At 41.7% G+C, this 24595-nt stretch overlaps 1 protein-coding gene across 4 annotated transcripts in view; it reads right to left on the reverse strand.

The window, feature by feature from the left end:
- Positions 1-10203, reverse strand: part of PNPT1 (polyribonucleotide nucleotidyltransferase 1) — a 57017-nt gene extending 46814 nt beyond the window's left edge. For 2 of the 4 annotated variants that reach the window (XM_023228307.1, XM_023228305.1), the window contains exons 1-5: positions 9956-10203; positions 4514-4574; positions 3232-3306; positions 1716-1821; positions 530-579 (exon numbers count right to left, since the gene is read on the reverse strand). In XM_023228307.1, the coding sequence (XP_023084075.1) occupies positions 530-579; positions 1716-1821; positions 3232-3306; positions 4514-4574; positions 9956-10116 (453 nt within the window). In that variant the 5' untranslated portion in view covers positions 10117-10203. The remainder of the gene's footprint in view (positions 1-529; positions 580-1715; positions 1822-3231; positions 3307-4513; positions 4575-9955) is intronic. The other 2 variants (XM_023228310.1, XM_023228309.2) reach the window with 2 other exon arrangements.
- Between the last annotated feature and the right edge of the window lie 14392 nt (positions 10204-24595).

Below are 24595 nucleotides of genomic sequence, written 5' to 3' on the forward strand. Positions count from 1 at the left end.
TGGCTAACTCCTACTCATAATTCAGGTGTCAACTCAAATAGACACTGAATAAATGTTAGCTTTGTAAAAGTACTATCTTTTGGCTGGGCACAGTGGCTCATGCCTGTAATCCTAGTACTTTGGGAAGCTGAGGGGGGCGGATCACGAGGTCAGGAGCTTGAGACCAGCCTGACTAACATGGTGAAAACTATTCTCTACTAAAAATACAAAAATTAGCCGGGTGTGGTGATGCATGCCTGTAATCCCAGCTACTCAGGAGGTTGAGGCAGGAGAATCACTTGAACCTGGGAGGCAGAGGTTGCAGTGAGCTGAGATTGTGCCATTGCACTCTAGCCTGGGTGACACAGTGAGACTCGGTCTCAAAAAAAAAAAAAAAGGACTATCTTTTTTCGAAAACTTACTGTAAAATATAACAGTATCATAAAAAATTCTTATGTTCTTTCTAATGTTTAGTCTAGGAAGTATTACAGAGATTCATTAAGTAATTTTTGATTGATCTGGCAACTAAAAAACCTAAAGCAGAACCTACCTGTGTATCATAGAAGTAGCCAGCTGGAAAGAGCGGTCTAACTGAACGATCTGCCAAAAGGAAAAAAAAGACATTAAACCGTACTGACAGAGTTGCTTTACAGTTCAAAACTTTTGAACTAATATAGATAGCCATTCAATATGTTTTCAAGAAAAATCCCCTTGGACCAATTTACTAAGAGGGACACAGATAAATGTCAGTGCTTCCATTATTACATACCATGCCCTAACAACAAAAAACAAACACAGAAGGAGCACATTAACAATAAAGATTGGGGAGCAATTTTTCATTCTGGTTCCACAGGCAACAACAGTTACATATATAAGCAGAGCAAAGACACTTAAGACCAATAGCAGACCAAAAGAAAATGCTTCCTTGCTACTTTGTGTCTGAAGACTGTATATAAATATACCTAAATGAGCAATTTCTGGCCGACTGCAGTGGCTCATGCCTGCAATCCCAGCACTTTGGGAGGCTGAGGCGGGCGGATCAAGAGATCAGGAGTTCAAGACCAGCCTGAGTAACATGTAGAAACCCCGTCTCTACTAAAAACACAAAAATCAGCCAGGCATGGTGGTGGGCACCTGTAATCCCAGCTACTCAGGAGGCTGAGGCAGCAGAATCACTTGAACCCGGGAGGCAGAGGTTGCAGTGAGCCAAGACTGCGCCACTGCACTCCAGCCTGGGTGACTGAGCAAGACTCTGTCTCAAAAAAAAAGCAATTTATGGGTAGAAAAGCTATAAATTACATATCATCCCACAATATGTAGGGATGTTAAAGATTTGAAAGATTATGGACATTATTTCAGTAGCTGATAAATATAATGTTTAGGAATTACTATTCTGAACATGAAAAAATGTACTAGGAATAGATTCAACAGAGTAGAGGCATGGACCATAAAATTCATATGCTCAATAGAAATTTACTCATTTAGTCAACAAATATTTATTGAATGCCTATTCTGTGCTAAGCAGTATAACAGGTACTAGGGATTCAACGGTGAAGAAACAAAAGCTTTCTTCTCTCATAGTGCCCACATTTGAGTGAGGGAAGAGAAAGAGTGAACAATCTTAGGTGGTGTTAATGCTATGAAGGAAAACTTAAGATATACTGTAGAACACAGATGCAAAAGATGCTAATATAGACATATCAGAGAAGATGAATGCATCTATGTTAATATCTTACCTATTATTCGACTTGTAAGAATTTCTTTATCAGAAGTACCAATCTCTCTTCTCAGATAGTTTGTGGGAATTCTACCTGCTGCAGCAGCTTTTTGTCTGTAGTCAACCTGAAGCAGCAAAAACAAAAAGGTTCATATAATTCTTTTTGTAGAAACAAACTATACTGTAAGAACTACTATATGAATGCTACTTCTCCTGAGGTTGCCAACAACACAGTCTAGACTCAGAGCAGAAAATATGTTATTTACTTAGCATTTTATATCTTTTGGGGAAAGGAAAGTTGATAGAAATGTTTCCGCAAAGTGATTTAAAAAAATATTCAGGTGTAGCGGCTCATGCCTGTAATCCCAGCATTTTGGGAGGCCAAGGCAGGAATATCACTTGAGGCCAGGGGTTTTAGAACTGCCTGGGTAACACAGAAAGACCTCATCTCTACCCCCCATAAAAAAAAAAATTAGTTGGGCACAATGGCCTGCGCCCATAGTCCTAGCTACTCAGAAGGCTGAGGTAGGAGGATTGCTTGAGCCCAGCAGTTTCAGGTTGCAGTGAACTATGATCACACCACTGAACAACTCTAACCTGGGTGACAGAGCAAGACCCTGTCTCTTTAAAAAAAAAAAAAGTCTTCTACTCAACAGTAAGAGTAGAAGACTCACTATTTCCCACAGATACTCATCGTTAGCAAGTCAAACATTCCTTTTTTGGGTATCAACTCTGTTAAATATAATTGTACCCCCCTTTTCATAACAGAAGGGAGCTATAAAATTCTAATGAGCTCATTACTAAACATATACAGTTGTCTCTTGGTATCCCTGGGAGATTGGTTCTAGGACCTCTTGCGGATATCAAAATCCATTGATGCTCAAATCCTTGATGTAAAACACTATAGTATTTGTTTATAACCTATGTACATCCTCTCATATACTTTAAATCAATCTCTAGATTACATATAATCCTTAATACAAAGTAAATGCTACACTGTATTTTTATTACTAAACCGTATTTTTATTACTAAATACAAAGTAAATGCTACACCGTATTTTTATACCGTATTGTAGGGAGTGACAAGAAAAAAAAGTCTGTACGTGTTCAGTACAGATGCAATTTTTTCCCCAATATTTTTGATTCATGGTTGGTTGAATCCATGGATGCAGAACCCAAGGACATGGAGGGCTGACTGTACTTGCAGAGTCATACTGAAGGGAAACTATGAGGGAAATGAATTCATTGCTTATTCAGTGTCAAAGTAGTCATGCACTTCCAATCTTCTTGTCAACTTATGCACCTGGACGCTCCAAATTCTAAAGCATGCTTAATCCTAGTATTTGTTTATGAAGCAGTTTATACTCTTTTAATGAGTCAGCATCAAAAAACTAGGAAAAATTCTTTGTTGTGCAAGTTCATATTTTCCATTCACTAGACGTGTATTTTCCACTCACTAGACACTGGACAAAAATATTATACATTCTACACTTACTTATACCATATTACAGTCAGATAAATCAGCAAAAACTTACCACCAAAGGCATAAACTGGGAAGGCGAAGGTTTTGTTTTACTGACCGCTGTGACCATTACTGCAGTGTCACCTGACTTAAACATAAAGAACAACACTGGTAAGTTCATTTGAAATCAGATATTAGCATCTAAGTAGCAATTGAATAAATCCTTACTCCAATTAAACTCAAGAAAAGATATGTAATTCTATGACATGATTATGAAATAAAAATAGTTATTCACAAGTAGTCCAATCTTGATCTCTGAGCTTTTCAAAAGCTATGGATAAGGCAAGATGAACAGGTAATTTAGTCATGTCCAATGAATTGAATAGTATTCTCTACTTCTTATGTGGTTATACATAAGGAAAAATCCCCCAATTATTACTATAGAAGAAAATACCAAAATCACTTTCTCTAGAAAAGCACAACAGAATTTATTAATGCATAAAAGAGAAGCCGAAGTTTGGAAAAGATGTTAAAGGTCACTTAAAATGGCCAGGCGCGGTCGCTCATGCTTGTAATTCCAGCATTTTGGGAGGGCAAGGCAGGTGGATCACAAGTTCAAGAGATCGAGACCAGGCCAGGCGCGGTGGCCCATGCCTGTAATCCCAGCACTTTGGGAGGCCGAGGCGGGTGGATCACGAGGTCAGGAGATCAAGACCATCCTGGCTAGCACAGTGAAATCCCAACTCTACTAAAAACACAAAAAATTAGCCAGGCGTGGTGGCGGGCGCCTGTGGTCCCAGCTGCTCGGGAGGCTGAGGCAGGAGAATGGCGTGAACCCGGGAGGCGGAGGTTGCAGTGAGCTGAGATCACACCACTGCACTCCAGCCTGGGCGACAGAGTGAGACTCTGTCTCAAGAAAAAAAAAAAAAGAGATCGAGACCATCCTGGCCAACATGGTGAAACCCCATCTCCACTAAAAATAAAAAAATTAGCTGGGTGTGGTGGTGCACACCTGTAGTCCCAGTTATTCGGGAGGCTGAGGCAAAAGAATCGCTTTAACCCAGGAGGCAGAGGTTGCAGTGAGCCGAAATCGCACCACTGCACTTCAGTCTGGTGATGGAGCAAGAGTCCATCTTAGAAAATAAAAATAAAAAAAATAAAAAAAAATAAGTCACTGAATACATGCAGCCCTCTGGTTGTCTGGAATGATTCTTACAGTATAAACTATCTTAGTAGTATCTGAATTAATTTCCAGTATCAAAATCCTAAGTAGTTACACGATGTTGTAGTTACACATTTAGTATGAGTCTCTGTACCCATTTTTAAGATGAATTTTTAAAATCTAGACTTTTTACCTGTACTACAGCAGAGCCATCTGCAAATCTGGCCAGCTTTCCAGAGGATATTTCTAATTTCCTGTTTAAAAATAAAAATGCAATACAAGAAGACTTAGGTTATCTGTACGATTCCTGCTTAGTATAAAATAATAAAAGATTCTAAGTGAAGATTCTAACCCCCTCCCACCCACCCCACCAACAAAAAGGGGCAGAATCCATGATCGTTATCAAAAGTAAAAGGGGAATTTAAGAGTGACTTAAAGAAGAATACAGAAACCAAGGCACAGGATTGATCTGAATAGGAAAGCATTTTGGAGGTTCAGAAGTTAACTGCTTCCCTAAATGTTAATTCCCATGTACCATCTACTTTTTTTTGCGGGGGCGGTGGGGGGGGTCATTGTGCCTTGTATCTTCTTTTTCTTTTCTTTTCTTTTTTTTTTTGACAGTCTTGCTCTGTTGCCTAGGCTGGAGTGCAATAGCACAATTACAGCTCACTGTAACCTTGAACACCTGGGCTCAAGCGATCCTCCAACTCAGCTTCCTGAGTAGTTGGGACTACAGGTGCACACCACTACACTTGGCTAATTTTAGTTTTTGTTATGGATGAGCTCTCACTATATTGTCTAGGCTGGTCTTGAACTCCTGGCCTCAAGCAACTCTCCCGCCTTGGCCTCCCAAAGTGCTGGGATTACAGGTGTGAGTCACGGTGCCTGGCTCCATTTACCATCTTAGTACAGTCTCTTATCATCTCTCACCTTGTTGACTACAGTAACATTTTAACATACAAACAGGATTGTTTCCCTACTTAAAAATCCTTTAGCCAGGCGTGGTGTCTCCCAACGGTAATCCCAGGATTTTGAAAGGCTGACGCAGGCTGATCACCTGGGGTCAGCAGTTCAAGACCAGCCTGGCCAACATGGTGAAACCCCATCTCTACTAAAAATATCAAAATTAGCTGGGCATGGTGGTGCCTATCTATCATCCCAGCTACTAGGGAGGTTGAGGCAAGACAGTTGCTTAAACCCAGGAGGGGGAAGTTACAGTGAGCCGAGATTGTGCCAATGCACTCCAGCCTGGGCGAGAGTGAGACTCCGTACCAAAACAACAACAACAACCAAAAACTTGAGAATTTCTCCCAATGCTTTTAGGACAAAATATAAACTCCTAAATATTGCCTATAAGGACCTTCATATTCAACAGAAGGGGAAAGAATAATCTTCAATTCAATGAGGAAAGAATAGTCTTGTGAGGCAATAGTGAACAACCGGATGCAAAAAAGAATGAATCTTCATAAGTTAACTCAAAATGGATCCTGGACCCAAACGTTAAGAGCTAAAACGATAAAAGTCTTAGAAACAAAACACAGGAGTAAATCTTCAGAGACTTGGGCCAAAGTCTTAAATATGACATCAAAAGCATAAATGACAAAAGAAAAAATAGGTAAGTTGGATTTCATAAAAATTTAAAACTTTAAGAAAGCCAAAGAAGTGCCATATATTAAGAGAAAAATATCTGCAAACCAAATATCTGATAAGGGACTTGTATTAATATCTAGAATATTTAAAGAATGCTTACAATTCAACAATAAAGACAACTGAATTTTAAAACTTGGCAAAGGACTTGAACAGACATCTCTCCAAAGAAGATATACAAATGGCCAGTAAGGACATAAAAATATGCTCAATATCATTAACTATCAGCAGGGAAATGCAAATCAAAATCACAATGAATACCACTTGACACCTGTTATGAATGTTCCTTGTAGCATTATTCATAGTAGTTCCCAAATGGAAACAACCCAAATGTCCATCAACTGATGAATGGATAAGCTAAATGTGGTATAATTCATACAACGGATTATTATTCAGTGATAAAAAGGAACAAAGTACTTATACATGTTACAACATGAATAAACATTGACAACATTATGTTAAGTGAAAGAAGGCAGTCACAAAAGACTACGTTTCCACATAGTAAACTTTCATAATAGGCAAACCCACAGAGATGGAAAGTAGATTAGTGGTTGCCTGGGGCTGGGGAAAAATACTAAGTGACTACTACTAATGAATTTCTTTTTAGGGTGAAAGAAGTGTTCTAAAATTGATGGTGGTAATGGCTGCAAAACTTTGAATATACTAATATCCATTGAATTATACACTTTATTTATCTGTATTTATTTATTTTGAGATAGGGTCTTGCTCTGTTGCCCAGGCTGGAGTGCAGTGGTGCCATCACAGCTCACTGCAGCCTTGACCTCCCAAGCTTAAGCAATTCTCCCACCTCAGCCTCCTGAGTAGCTTGAAATACAGGTGTGCACCACCATACTGGGCTAATTTTTAAATTTTTTGTAAAGATGAGGTCTCACTATGTTACCCAGGCTGGTCTCAAACTCCTGGACTCAAACTCAAGCAATCCTCCTGCCTTGGCTTCCCAAAGTGCTAGGATTACAGACATGAGCCACTGCTCCCAGACGAGTTGTACACTTTAAATGAACTGTATGGTATGTGAATTATATCTTAATAAAGCTGTCTTATATACATGAAATAGGCAGCACTATCAGCCTTATTCCCCAGTTTCAGCAGAGAATGCAAAAAGAGCTTACTGAGGTCTTGAAACAGACCAGCAAAACTTGTCAAAGAGCTCAAGATTCATCAAAAGGTGTTTTGAGATGAAACCAAGTCAGTGACCCCTGAAGATACAGAGGAAGATGCTCTGTCACATGAACTCAGCTTCAGCAATATTCTTTCATAGTCTGGTGCTGAAAATGCACAAACCAAACACAAGCATGCAGACAGGCCCAAAGCCCTGCCCCAAATAAGATTATTCTGTCCTTCACATACCAAAGAGATGAAGGAACAATCCTTAATATTTTCACCTGTTAAATACCTTTGCCAGAAGCCTGAGTTAATGAAAAGCATATTTATCTGTTCAGTTAGACTCATTTTAAGTTTGAAAGTCAGAACAAAGTATGTACATTTAATATATGTTAATACAGTGATTTTGTAGTATCAAATTCTTGACTCTGAAATATTAGTTTTTTTTTTTTAAATCAGGGAATATTTGAGAAGTTCTAGTTGGGTTTCTACTTAGTCAACACAGATGGTATACTGATGAAAGCCTACAATAAAATGGGTCTCCTCTGACTAATGGGAATAATGAGATACAGAGAGGAGGCTGGTGCTGGATTAATACGTGGAGTAGATGGAAGGAATGGGATACTCAAAACCAGTCATACTGTGTAGCATCACAGACCTGCAACAACCTATAGCTGAAATCAGTATTAAGTAATGGTTTCCTGTGGCAAATATAAATTTGACATCTTGAAATTTTGTTTAACCCTGAGTAAGATGCTACCAGTACTTCTCAAAACCTACCAGGAACTGGCATTCTGTCTACCAATGTGAATTCTGAATACCTAAGTGATCTCTGTGAAGGGGAGTGGAGGATCTTTAACTAGACCGCAGTGGGCCCAAAACACAGGGAAGAAAAGCTGTGAAAGCTACAGGTCTACTCCATTAATGGGGCTACTGCCTTAACATTTTGCCCACAGTGGCATATTCTGTTGAATATCCTCAGTGATTTGATGCATAGTAGATGCTCAATAACAGATTGCTGAAATGAAAATTAAACACCTGCCTCCAAGGTTACTGTGAGCATTAAATATACTATCTGAAAAACACCTACAATAATTATATAATCTTCTAGAATGCAGTAAAGAATACATATGATAACAAATATAATGTGTCACTCAATAAATGTTGCCAATGGCAAACAAGACAAAAACGAAAGAATTTATCCAGCAAGTATGATATTTATGAGTCTAGTTATTTCAATACATGACACAAGTTTAAAGAGAACTATCTACAAAAGAACAGGTTGATTAATAAAAGAAAGAGTCAAAGTAGATTATTTATGGAAAATATGGAGGGTAGGAGCTGCATCTTGTTTTGAGTATCTAGTGCCTATCTCACAGTACATGACTGCTGAATGAAATGTTCTGGGCATTTCTTCGAAGCATGTGCAGTCCTTGAAGAATGGCAAAGATGTCCTCTTCCCTCAAAAATCAGAATTAAGGAATGCTGGGAGTGGAATGAGCCTTAGAGATAACCTAGTTTAGGGGTGACCAAACTACAGCTCATGGCCTATTTCTGTATTACTCTGTAACTAAAATTTTTTAAATTTTTATTTATTTATTTATTTTTGAGACAGAGTTTGGCTCTTGTCGCCCAGGCTGGAGTGCAATGGAGCACAATCTTGGCCACTGCATCCTCTGTCTCCTGGGTTCAACCGATTCTCCTGCCTCGGCCTCCCAAGTAACTGGAATTACAGGTGCCTGCCACCACGCCCAGCTAATTTTTGTATTTTTAGTAAAGATGGGGTTTCATCATGTTGGCCAGGCTGGTCTCCAACTACTGACCTCAGGTGATCCATCCACCTCAGCCTCCCAAAGTGCTCGGATTACAGGTGTGAGCCACTGTGCCGGGCCGTTTTTTAAAATATTTCTAAAGGGTTTGTAAACACATACACACAGTGTATACCCCAAAAAGCCTAATATATATATTATCCGGTCCTTTACAGAAAAAGTTTGCAGACCCTTAATGGAATCCAGTCTCCATACTTTGCACAAGAAAATGGTGAATTAACTTGTCCAACGTGAATTAGTTATCAAAGTTAGAGTGGGAGACCTGGATTCAAAACGATTTTTTTGCTTTTTGTATGAACTGGGGTCAAAATTTTTTCAAAGTACACGTAAGAAATTTACATACATGAAGTTTGCATTAGCAATTCCATTTATTCTAAAAACGACTAAAGCATAAGTTTTTTCTTTTTCTTTTTTAAACGGTCCCTTAAAAAAGTACGGGCTTTGTAAGCAAGAAACAGAAATTCAAAAATCACCTAATCCCATCATACTTTTTAATTGACTCTTAGAAAGTTATCTAACCTTTTTTGAGCCTCTGTAGTCTTAACTAAAAAATGAGGGTAATAGTACATTTACGACAGGTTTAAAAAGATTGCGAGGATCATATAACTGGCGTTCAAAAAACTGACTTTTCCTTTCCCTCCTAACCCGGGATCATAGTGGCCACACTTTAGGCAATCAATTAGATTGTATGACGTGATACATCCACGTCAACTCGTTATCCCTAGGTGGAATGTTTCCCACTTAAGAGCCCAGTGGTCCCGGAAAGTAAAGAGATCAGAAGTCAGGTGGACGGACAGAGTCGGATGGAGCAAAGAAGCCCGGCACACACCAACAGAGGGCATGAGATAGCGCGGGAAGAAGAGGGGTCCGGGGAGACACATTCCAAACCCGGAAAGAAAAATTTGGAATTTAGGTTTAGGGCAAAGAGAGATTAAATAAACCTAGGATACTGGGTTTCTACCCTGGGAGACGAATACGCTCAGGCTGGCTGGACAGGACGCCTTATGACAATATAGGGAACGCACGACACTCCTTACCTGTTGCCTAAGTCCACAGCCACAGCTCGAGACCCTGCGCTACCCCATAGTGCTCGCACCTGCAACTGGGTGAGTGCCCGATCCCGCCCTGGCACACGGAAGGGACCATCGCTCAGGGGCCGGAGCCGGAGGCACGAGCTGCAGTACCTGCAGGCAGCCATGACACCCGGCACGCGATCAACCCAGACTGTGCCCTGATTGGCTCACTCCTCAGACCGTGGGGCGGAGCCTAATGCAGTTTCGTTTCCGCGGTGCCTGAGGGACGCCGGGACAACGGAAACGTTGGCCACCTCCTATGAAGACTAGAGAGGATCAAACCTATCAGAAAGCGATTATGTTGTAAACAATCTTTGTTTTTATCTGCCAATGAAAGGCAATTAGATAAATAAGGTTTTTGTGTGTGTACTATCGTAATTTAAAGGAGAAGTCCTAGAATAATGTAAACGTGTAATATGCAGAGTAAATTTATATTTACTTTTATTACTAGAAGTCATAGAACAACACATTATTATTATTTGACTGTGAACTAAGAATTAGAATTTGTGTGGTGGACCTTTGGAAAGAGCTCTCCCTCTCCCCTTCTCCGCCCTGGTTTTTATTTTATAAATTCCACATAGCAGATATGTCACTGCAGCGATTTGTGTTAACCACTTTACAACAAATTAATTCATTTTTCATTGACTTGTAATTTTAGAAATATTTATTGTCATTTCTGATTCATTTTCATTTCCATTGCTAATAATTAGCAATTTATATTTCTGCCCCTTTTGGTCAAACTCTTAAATGCAAAATGTCAGCTACTGTTTGAAGTAAATATTTTGTAAAATGAAAAAAAAAGTTTTTGGGATTTGAAAAATTTTTAGAGAGTGGGTAAATTTCTTCCATCACATTAATCCATTCTGTTAGAAATTCTTTATGTTGTTCCTTTAATGAACCAATGAGCATTTTCATATTATGATGTATATTTCTTGTGTAAGGTCATAACCGCCTTCCCCCAAAGAAAACCAAACAACAAAAACCCAACACTCATTCAAACACAGTTTTAAGAATTAAAAACGTTGGCTGGACGCGGTGGCTTGTAATCCTAGCACTTTGGGAGGCCTATAATCCCAGCACTTTGGGAGGCCGAGGCAGGCGGATCACCTGAGGTCGGGAGTTTGAGACCAGCCTGACCAATATGGAGAAACCCCCGTCTCTACTAAAAATACCAAATTAGCTGGGCGGGGTGGTTCATGCCTGTAATCCCAGCTACTCGGAAGGCTGAGGCAGGGGAATCGCTTGAACCCGGGAGGCAGAGGTTGCAGTGAGCCGAGATCCCGGCATTTCTACAAGAGTGAAACTCCGTCTCAAAAAAAAAAAAAAAAAAAAAGTCCTGGCGCGGTGGCCCACGCGTGTAATCCCAGTACGCTGGGAGGCCGAGGCGGATGAATCACGAGGTCAGGAGATCCAGTTCATCCTGGCCAACAGGCTGAAAACGCATCTGTACTAAAAATACAAAAATTAGCTGGGTGTGGTGGCCCATGCTGTAATCCCAGCTACTCGGGAGGCTGAGGCACGAGAATTGCTTGAATCCAGGAGGCGGAGGTTGCAGTGAGCCGAGATCACGCCACTGCACTCCAGAGCGAAACTCCATCTCAAAAAAAAAAAAAAAAAAAAAAAGAAAAGAAAAATGTTGATCCATGATTTAAAAAAGAAAAAAGAATGATGAACTCTAAACAGACAAATGATTTGGTGGCAAAGCAGCTTTCTGACAACTTGCTTTCATGGGATTTCCGTGCCAATAGAGGGATTACCATTAACCTTGTTTACCGATTTTTAGTGTTAAAGCGGTTTTTGCGTCTTCTCCCTTTTACTTTAGCTTGAGTTGCCACAGAGTTTTCAAGACAAATCAATCTAGTGAAATCTGTCATGAAGATAAATGTCTCAGAAAACCTACTTGCCACAGTTGAACATGACTTTTGATTTATAGAGTAAGAACACAAAATCATCTTTTGGTAATATACTTAAGTACTATGTAATCATTTTCATTTAGGCAGTATTGCCTAATAGTTTAGAGCATAGACTTGGAGTTAGTCCCAGCTGGTTCCGATCTTGTCTGTTAATTACCACTTGTGTGACCCTAGCTCTCTGAGCCTCAGTTTCCCCATAAAAATGTATAGTAATATGAATCTAACAGGGTTTTTGTAAGGATTAAACATGTCAGATAATATATTTATAATAGTACCTAGCACATTGTCAACATCAATAAATGGTAAATTTAGCTTTTATCCAGCCTTTTCCTTTTTTTAAAAACGGAGTTTTGTTCTTGTTGCCCAGGCTAGAGTGTAGTGGCGCGATCTCAGTTCACTGCAACCTCTGCCTCCCAGGATCAAGTGATTCCCCTGCTGCAGCCCTCCTGAGTAGCTGGGATTACAGGCACCCACCACCATGCCTGGCTAATTTTTTGTATTTTTAGTAGAGATGGAGTTTCATCATGTTGGCCAGGGTGGTCTCGAACTCCTGACCTCAGGTGATCCACCCACCCTGGCCTCCCAAAGTGCAGGGATTACAGGCGTGAGCCACCACACCCGGCCTTATCCAGACTTTTCTTAATTCTTCCTCCAGTTTCCAGGTATTCTGAACATCTTTCTCTTCTTCAGAACTCCTTGAACTCCTTGAATCCGTTAGCTTTCATCCAGCCAGAAATGATGGAAAGCAACATCTACCTATTAAGAATCCTCCACCCCCATTTCCTCACACAAATCTGATATAATTCAAATAGTAGTAATTGGATCGTAAACTCAAAAGCAAATGTAGGCACTGAAATCTTGTAGCAGAGCTTTGTTATGAAGATATAGATGATACAGAATACATTTATATGTTTATATGAAGCATTTTTAGATTAGCGTAGAAACAAAAATATAAAAAGTTTAAATTCCTGTAGTTGTTAACTACTGAAGCTATAATCCATGAGGTTCAGTCTGAGATGTTATTCTGGAAGTAGAGTTATGTTTCCCTCAAGTATAGTTCAACAGCCAAAATATAATTTAAAAGGAATTTATTTACCTATGATTGTTGAAGGGCATTAAAAATGATCCAACTTAAATCCACCAGCAACTTCTCAGATCTCCTTTTCCCTTTTCCTCAAACTCCAATGAACCTGCATCAAAATAGTTAATACCACTGCACGCTCTGAATAAGCAACTACAGTTAAGTAAAACATCATTGCATTAAGTTGTGTTTAACTACTTTTATTTTATTTTTTTGAGATGGAGTCTTGCTCTGTTGCCCAGGCTGGAGTGCAGTGATGCAATCTTGGCTCACTGCAACCTCCGCCTCCTGGGTTCAAGCAATTCTTCTGCCTCAGCCTCCCAAGTAGCTAGGACTACAGACTTGTACCATCACGCCCAGCTAATTTTTGTATTTTTAGTAGAGACAGGGTTTCACCATGTTGGCCAGGCTGGTCTCCAACTCCCTACCCCAGGTGATCTGCGCCTTGGCCTCACAAAGTGCTAGGATTACAGGCGTGAGCCACAGAGCCAGGCCCTTTAACTACATTTTAATTTAGTTTGTAGTTTAGTTTAGATAGGGTATACATTTATATTGCTTTTATGACTGAAAGCTGTAACAATATGGAAGTTATATTTTGTTATATAGTAACATTATAATTAAAAGTATCAGTAGACCCTGAAGTGTTCAGGAAAAAATGTTTGTCTTGTAAGAATGTAGCCTACTCGGCCGGGCGCGGTGGCTCAAGCCTGTAATCTCAGCACTTTGGAAGGCCGAGACGGGCGGATCACGAGGTCGAGTGATCGAGACCATCCTGGCTAACCCGGTGAAACTCCGTGTCTACTAAAAAATACAAAAAACTAGCCGGGCGAGGTGGCGGGCGCCTGTAGTCCCAGCTACTCCGGAGGCTGAGGCAGGAGAATGGCGTAAACCCGGGAGGCGGAGCTTGCAGTGAGCTGAGAACCGGCCACTGCACTCCAGCCCCGGGGGGAGAGAAAAACTCCCCCTCTCAAAAAAAAAAAAAAAAAAAAAAATGTAGCCTACTCAACACTAAGGAAGTCTGCTCTACACCACTACCAGAAGGATCTTTCTCAAACACAAATAGAATTGTGTCTCCATCCTGATTAAATTTTTTTAGTGGCTTCCTAAGTCTTTAAGGATAAAATTTAAACTGCTTTGCATGGACTATAAACCTTTCCTTTCCTATTGGCCTCATCAACTTTTTCTTACTACCCTATTTCCTTCCCACCCTCTTTTCACTTTATACTCCAAGTAAACTAAACTGCTTGTTCCCTTGCACCACTTTCTCTTGCCTCTGTGGCTTTGCAGGTATGATTCTCTGTGCTTGGCACACACTCCTCACATGTATCAATCAGACAAACTCAGTCTTCAGTACTATCCTCTTTACTTCCCTAGGCAGACTTATGGATACAATCTATGTCTGTCCTTCCATTTTATTAATTTATTTATGTAGTTATTAATTCATCTGTGGAAGTGAATGTGGGAATAGGTATTGCATGGTGGTTAAAAGTGCTGTCTCTGGCATCAGATTGCCTGGGTTTGCATCTTAGCTCTTTCCCCTCCTAAACATGTGACTCTTGATAAGGTACTTACCCTTTCTATACCTCACTTTCCTGTTTTGTAAATGGGAATGATAGTAAATACCTACCTCCCAGGGTTGTTATGCAGACTTAATGCAGTCTTATTTTTATGAAACTAAGGATAGTCCCTAGCACATGGAAAGCGTGATAAGATGCTCCAATATTTATTGAATACTTATTTTATGCCAGGCACTGTGCTAGACCATAGAGATGTCAAGAGAACCATGGGGCATAATCCTTGCTTTATGGAGCTTGCATTCTAGTGAGAGACTGACAAAAACACAATCAAACATATAAACACATACATTAGAACGTGGTTTATGGAGCTTGCATTCTAACGAGAAACTGACAAAAACACAATCAAACATAAACAGATAAATTATAATGTGGTTAATACTAAGAAGGAAATAAACTAGGTAAAAAGAGAATAATGGGATGGAGAGAGGACAGACTTCAGAAACAGTGGCCAGGGAATGCACTCCTGAGGAGATATTTTAGCCAATCTGAAGGACGAGAAGAAGACACCTTCTGAAACATGGGGGCCAGGCAGGAGCAGTGACTTGTAGCAGGAAGGGTACCCCGAGTCAGGAGAGAATTTGGCTTCTCTGAGGATGTGGAAAAGCCAGTGTCACTAGAGAGTAGTAAGCATGAGAGTAGTAAGCAGGTGGGTACGAAGTAGAAGAGGAAGGCAAAGCATAGCAGGGGGTTTGGGAAAACAGCAGAAAGTTTAAACAGGGAAGTAGCATGATCTAGCCTACATTTTAAGATGGTCCCTCTGGCTGCCAGGTCTAGAATGGATCAGAGGAGGACAAGAGAGAAATGTTGTGATTAGGAGTAATGAGATGGCATGAACTGATATGGTGGCAGGGGTGACAAGAAGAAAGGATGAGCAGATTTGGTATATATTTTAGAGGTGGAATTGATCAGACTTGCTGATGAATTGGATACAGAGAGAGAAGAATCATCAATAGGCTCAGATGGGTCAGAAATGCAAGGTCTGAGGCACCAGAGTGTAGCTGCCAGCAGAAAGTTGGATCTGAGTGCAGGACGCAGAGGAGAGGACTAGGGTAATGTAAATACAAAAGTAATCACTGTGGGAGTAGAGATTAGAGAGGGAGTAGAGAGAAAAGAGAAGATGGCCTGCTCTGAACCCTGTGGAGGGAGAGGCTGCCATGGCTATGAAGTTGGAGCCAGCATTGTGTTGATGCAGGAGGAGCGTGAGTATGTATTATGCTAGGTATTTTCCATTTGCTTCCATCCATCCATTCTCTACCTTCCTTGGCTTTGCTCTATGCCCCAGGGAACTGATCATTATGGATTGCAATGCCCCAACTCCCTGGCCCTCTGGCTTTTGGTTGGATCAGCCAATGGGAAGCACCAGCCAGAGATACAAGAGAAGAGACACACTAAAAGTTAGGAAGCCATAATTCCTTATGGCAAGGCAGTGGCTGTATTAGTGGCTGTATTTCTCTGACACTGTGGCTCCTACTAGGCAGGCCCTGTTTGCTTGCTTCCAACTCTCACTCCAGTTCTACTGCTTCTCCTCCTTGCTGCTCGGGCCTTAACAGTTCCCCATGGTTGCTAGTCCCTCAGTGCTACAGCACTCTTGTTAGTCCTGGAATCTGCCTGCCACTCTGTAACTAAAATTCTCTTCAGAATTCACTTGAGTATGCAATCTGTTTCCTGCTTCTCTTGCCACCTCAGAGACACCTCAGAGATGCCTATCCATACTCTCTTTTAGCAGGAGGTCATTATTACTTGTCACTGGCAGCTTGTTAGCCTGGAGGTGGGAAGTCAGGGGCTTGTGCTGTCTGTTGTTCTGATTAACCCTCAGTCTCAGGCAGGCACTGTGTCTCAGGGTCTTGGGTGCTGGTGGCATTCTCTGGGTTCATACTCCCATCCCAGCTGTCATTCTGAGCCCAGCATTCATTCTGCCCCTTCCCCAGGGTAGAGAGTCTTGTTCTGTTTCTTCCCTGAGCTGCAATCACTTTCTACAGCTTTTTCTTTCTTTTTCCTGTTTTCCCCTTCCCTTCCCTTCCCTTCCCTTTCCTTTCCTTCCCTTCCCTCCTCTCCCTCTCTCCTGTTCCCTCTCCTCCCCTGCCTTCCCCTCCCTCTCTCCCCTTCCCTCCCCTCCCCCCTCTCTCCACTCCCCTCCCTTCCCCTCCCTCTCTCCCCTCCCCTTGCCTCCCCTTTCTCCTTTCTTTTCCCTCCCTCTCTGCCACCTTCCCACCTTCCCTTCCCTCCCTCCCTTCCTCCCTCCCTCCCTCCCTTCCTTCCTTCCTTCCTTTCTCCTTCCTTCTCTCTTTCTCTTTCTTCCTTTTGGGGGAGGGGGGGTTTCACTATGTTGCCCTGGCTGGATTCAAATTCCTGGGCTCAAGGGGTCCTGCCACCTCAGTGTCTGGAGCAGCTGGGACTATAGGCATGCTCCACTGTGCGTGGCTGCTTTTCACAATGTCTTAGGCTAATGGTGTTTGTTGCCTTCCCATAGTGCCTAAGGCTTCTGTTCCTTTGGAGAGATGGGGAAGAAGCATCCAGCGAGGCTTCTGCCTTTCCCACAGTGATTGTGTACTCCTTCCCCAGGCCTACACCACGAGGGACACTTTCTCAGGATTCTTGCTCTTACCTGAGTCCTTTTGGTAAGGTCCAGTGAGGTCCATGGAGATGAGCTTTTGAGTGATTGCAAATTCCTCTTGTGTCTATGGTCCCCAGTAGTTCTATATTCTCTGGGTAGCTGTCTTAGTCAGCTTGAGCCAGAAGGCCATAGACTGGTTGGCTTAAACAACAGAAATGTATTTCTTTCTTTCTTTTTTTGAGACAGAGTCTCGCTCTCTCGCCCAGGCTGGAGTGCAGTGGTGCGATCTCAGCTCACTGTAACCTCTATCTCTTGGGTTCAAGTGGTTCTCCTGCCTCAGCCTCCTGAGTAAGCTGGGATTACAGGTGTGTACCACGACAGTGGGCTAATTTTTGTGTTTTAGTAGAGATGGGGTTTTACCATGTTGGTCAGGGTGGTCTCGAACTTCTGACCTTGTGATCTGCCCACCTTGGACTCCCAAAGTGCTGGGATTACAGGCATGAGCCACCACACCTGGCCCAGAAATGTATTTCTTATACTTCTGGAGGGTGGAAAGTCCAAGATCAAGGGGCTGGCCAATCCAGTTCCTGGTAGGGGTCCTCTTCTTGCTTGTAGTTGGTCACTTTCTCTTTGTGTCCTTACAAGGAAAGGGAGAGCAGGGTTGTAGGGGAGAGAGGGGGCAGAGAGGGAAGGGGAAAGAGAAAGCAGGGAAGGAGAAGGAGAGAGAGAGAAGGAAGGACGGAGGATGGAAGGGAGATAGAGAAAATGTGAGCAAGTTCCCCAGTCTTTTCTTATAAGGGTATTAATCCCTGTATGAAGATACCCTCACACCTTCTTCTAAACCTAATTACCTCCCAAAGGCTCCATCTCCAAACAGTATCATATTGGGGATTAGGGCTTCAAAATATGAATTGTGGAGGGACACAATTCATAGTAGCCCATACTCAGGTTTTAGCAATTAAAGCATTTGGTTGAATTCTTCTTCTTGTCAGTGTTTGGTGGTGACTGCGCCAGGTGGCAAGAGCTCATGCCCCAGCTCTCTTTGCAGGTGCCCATCTTTCCTAAGATTTCTGGTTAGTAGGTTGTTCTGTCTCTTCAGCTCTCTGATGGGCTCAAGAAGAGTTGTGAATTTTCCGATGGTCTGGCTTTGTTGTTGTTACTGTTGTGATTGTTTTTGTTGCTCTAAGAGTGGGATGCTCTCTCCAGATTTCTAAAGCCCAAGCAGAAGCCACAGACCTCTCATGCAATTTAAGACCTCTCCTCTCTACTACTCAGGGAGGTGAAGAAAGAGTCTAATTTGTTCATTCACGAGTTTTTGTTTTTGTTTTTGTTTTTGCCTCCTCCTGCCTCCATAATTCTTATGGCTCTTCCAGGATTGGGACATAGGATAATAGAATAGAGGAAGGTTGAAATAATTCAATTTCTGGAGCCAATGGAATTCTTCTTTGACCAACACTGGATGTTTTCCATTTCTGCCATTACTATAGACATCCAAAATCTGGCCATGATATGGGTTATAGGTATGGGTTACATGGTGACCTCTGCTAGGATTGCCAAACTACACTGTTTTCCAACATGGGTGATCTCTGGGTGATCTTTTGTGACTCTCCCAGCCTCTGCTCCTGATGGTCTATTGTACAGTTTTGTTCTTTTTTTGAGATGGAGTTTCACTCTTGTTGCCCAGGCTGGAGTGCAGTGGCGCAATCTTGGCTCACTGCAACCTCCGCCTCCTGAGTTCAAGTGATTCTTCTGCCTCAGCCTCCCAAGTAGCTGGGACTACAGGAACATGCCACCATGCCTGGCTAATTCTTTGTATTTTATTAGAGACGGGGTTTCACCATGTAGCCCGGGCTCGTCTTGAACTCCTGAGCTCAAGCAATCTGCCTGCCTTGGCCTCTCAAAGTGCTAGGATTACAGACGTGAGCCACTGCCCCTGGCCAGGTGTATTTCTTTCATAATGAGGCTTCTTAGGGAGAGCAGGACAGGCTTCACAAGCTGGTCTAAAGGTGACTTGAGAGAGTAGGAAAGAGAGACTGGCTTAGAGTTTTTCTTCTGGTAATTTGGTGGGGTGGGGAGGGGGTGAGGGTCCCTGCGTATGGGCAGGCAGAGGCTTGTGTGGTTAGACTCTCCCACGAGTGCCAAAGGAGGGAGCACCTGAGCTTTCTTATCAGCTTGCCCAGATGTGGGCCACAAGGGGAAGAGACAGTGGCGAGCATTAAAAATGATCAGGAATCAAACATCAAAAAATGGATTTAAACTATATTAAGACTTAGTCTAACTCTAGGGGACATATGGCAAGACTTCCTGATAACTGTCTACCCAGGCCTGGGTTTGGCTTCTAACTCATGATAGCACAGGACTATGGTACAGCTTAATAAATGTCTAGTTGGATAGGGAGATGCCAATATTTTCCTCATTCTCTACCGTGGTTCTCTTGGGCTTCCATTGCTTAGTTTGGAGGGGAAGATAGGGAAGAGGGACTCTGTCTTCCTCCACAGAGGGGAGAAAAATGTCACATAATTTCTAAATAGGCTGGCAACTCTCTACCTCAACGCCTCTCATCAATCCATATTCCAAATTTCTACTATTCTGCTTTTTGGCTGCAATGAGTGATAGGAGTTGATAATTATGGACTAATTCTGCTATCTTAGATTTTATAGAGTGTTGGGGCAATTATTACTCATTGTTTTCAGTTTTAGAGCCTTAGCTCAAATTCTGAGATGATGGGAAAACCATTCATTCAACATCCAGTTATACACAGAGGAGGAGGGAAATTTCTTTCATTGGGATGGCAGAGAGTGTAAGGCTGAGAACAGATGCAGGTGAATCCCTCCCTTCCTCCCTTCCTTCCCTCCCTCTCTCCCTCCCTCCCTCCCTCCCCCCCTCCCTCCCTCCCTCCCTCCCTCCTTTCCTTCCTTCCTTTTTTTTTTTTTGACAGAATCTCATTTTGTTGCCCAGGCTGGAGTGCAGTGGCACGATCTCAGCTCACTGCAACCTCCACCTCCTGGATTCAAGCTAGTCTCCTGCCTCAGTCTCCCTAGTAGTTGGGATTACAGGTATGTGGCAGCACACCCAGCTAATTATTTTTATTTTTATTTTTAGTAAAGATGGGGTTTCACCATGTTGGCCAGGTTGTTCTCAAACTCCTGACCTCAGGTGATCCACCTGCCTCCCAAAGTAGTGGGATTACAGGCATAAACCACTGTGCCCAGCCAGATGCAGGTGAATTAGAAGGTTTGCTTAAGGGAAGATGGGAAAAATTTATTTGACTTCAGTCTCTAGTGAATTTTGAGGCAAGGGGAGCAGCTGAGAATAAACGGGGAAAAGAAGGTATGTGAAGTTAAGGGAGGAAGTTATTTTGGGAGATGGAAGAGTAAGTTTACTCAAGAAACACAGTGGAATTGCTGGACAGTGGTGCCTTGCTACATGCCCTTTGAAGTTTGAGATCCTGAATTCCAAGAGAAACCAGTCTATTCAGTTGGGTGACTTTTTTTCTAGCAAATTGTACCTGTTTGGTGCAGGCATGGAAAAAGCTAATGGTAGGATTCATCCGGGGTTGGGGTTTTCCAGGTGCCATGGGCTAATTTTGTCCCTCCATCCTTCAAATTCATATGCCGAAGCTCAGCCGGCACGGTGGCTCATGCCTGTAATCCCAGCACTTTGGGAGGCTGAAGCGGGAGGATCACTTGAGGCCAGGAGTTTGAGATCAGCCTGACCAACATGGTGAAACCTTGTCTATACTAAAAATACAAAACAGTCAGCTGCAGTGGCATATGCCTGTAATTCCGGCTACTCAGGAGGCTGAGGTACGAGATTCACTTGAACCTAGGAGGTGGAGGTTGCAGTGAGCCAAGATTGGGTGACTGCACTCCAGCCTGGGTGACAGAGAGAGACCTTGTCTCAAAACAAAAAAAAACAAACAAAAAAAAAAAAAAAAAAACAAAAAAAAGGAAAGAAAGAAGAAAGAAAAGAAAAATAAAAAATTCATATGTTGAAGCTCTAACCCCCAATGTTGCTGCATTTGGAGTAAGGCAGTAATTCAGTTTAATAAAATCCTGAGGGTGGAGCTCTGATAGGATTAATTTCCTTATAAGAAGAGACACCGAAGAGCTTTTGGGCTTTCCGTCTCTCCTCATCATGTGAGGACTGTGAAAAGGCAGTCATCTACAAGACAGGAAGAAAGGCCTTCCAAGGACAGACTCTGCCAGACCTTGATCTGGGACTGCTAGTTTCCACAACTGTGAGAAAATACATTTCTGCTGTTTAAGTCACCTGGTTTATGGTATTTTGTTATGGCAGCCCAAGCGTACTAATACACTAGGCAAGAATGACTGAGGGAGAGAGGGGCAAAGGAGTTATGGATGTTTGCAGAAGAGTGATTATAAGGAGGGGACCGTGAAATCTAGGCTAGACAAGGCGCTCTAGACATGAAGCCAAGAGAAAGTTGATGAACAGTGAGAAATGGTGGGATCAATGGATCAAATGTTGAATTACAGCAATGAGGATAAAAGGTGGTGGTTGTTTTCAAGGTTCATTCATGTTGTAGTATATATCACTACATTCTTCCTTTTTGTGGCTGAATAATATTTCATTGGATGGATATACCCTGTTTTCTTTATCCATTTATCAGTTGATGGACATTTGGTTTGTTTGCAGAAATGTGAATTGTTGGATTTTTTTTTCCCCAGTTAATTTTTACTGGGCTTCTGACATTTGCAGTTTAAAAAGTTTCACATACTGGTGAGTGTGAATGTCATAACAATGTCAATTGCACAGAGATTTTATAGGGATTATATATGTAATGGATACTGCTGCACAGTCCAGAATACAGTCTGTGTACTTGGGAAAATCAAGGAAGAGTACGTTCACACATTTAGTTATCCAATTGGTCCACAGACCCAGAACTGCTCAGTTTGTTTGTCCCTAGGGAAGATACAGAAGATATATCTGCTACTAATAGCAGCGATATCTGCTATTTTCACTGTCTGTGAAAAGTAAGCATTTATCTAAAAATTACGCTTTCTTGCTTAATTTTTGTGTTTTACTTCTTAATATTTTTATTTAAGAAACAAACCCACCTATTCCTCATTGTCATGGGTTCAATAAGAAAGCTGTGACTAGATAGCACCGCTGGCCCACAGTTTCTGCTCTGAGGAAAGCAATAACAGAGGTTAGAACATTTCCTTCTTTTGGAATGGTCACCCAGCCCTGCTGGTGCAGGTAGCAGATATCTCTTCTGTATCTTCCCTAAGAACGAATAAACTGCGCAGTTCTGGGGTTCAGGACCAATTGGATAACTAAAAACTCCTACTTTAAGGCAGAGGGTAGCAGCAGGTTAGATATGCCTGGATGATACTTGCTGCTGCATTTTTTTTTTTTTTTCTTAATTGACAATAAAAACCTCTTTCAGCCTGTTTTTCTGTCTTGGTATACTGAACTTTTCCTTCATTCCAACAGAAGAGAATTAGAAAGGGTCTGCCTCCAAAAAAGATCACCCCTAATTTTTCCAGATCGTAAAACAGCAAGGTTCAATGTCTAGACCCTCAGTGTCTTGAGTGTTACTCTGTGTCATGCCACCACCAATGACCATTTTGGTTATTTTCTACTTCTACCACCACCCATCGTTGTCATTATTCCCAGGGAACAGATTTTTCCTGTGCTGACCACACTTCTGATGCTTTCATACATGCAACTGAGTCACAAACTGCTACAGAGAAAGATATACTTATTTGTGATAAACAGACTCAATTCACAAGTAATCTTCGGTGTTTACTTGTGTGTTCATAGGATTTTAACTAAGTGCATCGCCCCCCTCTCCACAGCCCATGCCACTGAATTGTTGTCTAACTTTTCACGTTGGTTCATTGTTCTTAGGATATTGGGATCATTGTTCCTTCTCACAAAACAAAACAGTTTCTTTAAAATCAGGATGAATGAACAGTAATTGAGCACAAAAGTCTGACCTTGCCAACATTGCATTGCATGCTTAGTCAAATTAGTTTAGACCATTACAGTTTATATTAATTGTGTTTGTCATTTCTAATTAATGTGATTTAAAATTTGGAGAATTTTTGGATTGTTTTGGTCAGTTATGCTAGTGGGAATTTCAGAACATATTAATATTTTCTCTTGCTCCTTAAAGTTGTTCTGTGTTTCTGTGTTTTGTTAATAGAGTAATTATGTCTTTGACCTGATTTTGGAATAGGCTATCTTTAATGTTAGCTCAGGGATAATGTGGAAACCATCCTTCACCCAATTTTCTCTGGTTTCCTTTGACGATTGACATAAGGCTGATGGGGAGAGAAGCAATCCATACATTTGAATTTTGGCTCATTGTGTAAGATGATAACATTGATCCAAATTTAGAATGTCTTAGAGTAACTTAAGACTTTCTACTAAAAGATACTTACTGTGTCTTGGATATAAAATAGGTGGCTCAGCAGACAAGCACGAGCTGTTGTAATAAATGAACTATTATATGCAAAGAAGCTTTACATTATCATTGTTAACCCGCATTAAAATCACAAGCTTTTAGCTTCTCACAGCTTGTTTTCTTTTAAAGAGATGATGTTCAAGGTCATGCTGTAGTCTTTGAAATGTTTACATTTAAAATAAAACCTCGTGGGCCGGGCGGGGTGGCTCAGCACTTTGGGAGGTCAAGACAGGTGGATCATGAGGTCAGGAGTTCAAGACCAGCCTGGCCAAGATGGTAAAACCCCTGCCTCTACTAAAAATACAAAAATTAGCTGGGTATGGTGGCAGGTGCCTGTAATCCCAGCTACTCGGGAGGCTGAGGCAGGAAAATCGCTTGAATCTGGGGGCCATAGGTTGCAGTGAGCCGAGATGACCCCAATGCACTCCAGCTGGGTGACAGAGTGGGACTCCATCTCAAAAAAAAAAATGAAAATAAAAATAAATTAAATAAATAAAGCCTCTGCTTTTGCTTGTGAATTAATCTTATGAGAGAGGTGACTTTGAAGTTGAACAGTAATATCAACTTTAATTTTTTTTTTTTTTTGAGATGGAGTCTCTCTCTGTTGCTCAGGCTGGAGTGCTGTGGTGCAATCTTAACTCACTACAACCTCTGCCTTCTGGGTTCAAGCTATTCCCCTACCTCAGCCTCTTGGGGTAGCTGAGACTACAGGCGTGCGCCACCCTCCCAGATAATTTTTTTTTGTATTTTTAGTAGAGACGAGGTTTCACCATGTTGCCCAGGCTGGTCTTGAACTCTTGACCCCAGGTGATCCCCCTGCCTCAGCCTCGCAAAGTGCTGGGATTACAGGTGTGAGCCACCGCGCCTGGTCAACTTTAATATTTTATTATCCTTTTCAGTCTCTCATATAGCTTTCAAAAAGTATTAAGTTCACAGAAATTCACCCACATTTGCAGTTTCTCTTTCTTTTAGCAATCCTTGTCTCTTTTTTTCCTGGTTCTCATATGCGTCATTCTCTTTTTTTTTTTTTTTTTTTGAGACAGAGT

This window comes from Piliocolobus tephrosceles, chromosome 15, assembly GCF_002776525.5.
Source record: "Piliocolobus tephrosceles isolate RC106 chromosome 15, ASM277652v3, whole genome shotgun sequence".
Classification (NCBI taxonomy): domain Eukaryota; kingdom Metazoa; phylum Chordata; class Mammalia; order Primates; family Cercopithecidae; genus Piliocolobus; species Piliocolobus tephrosceles.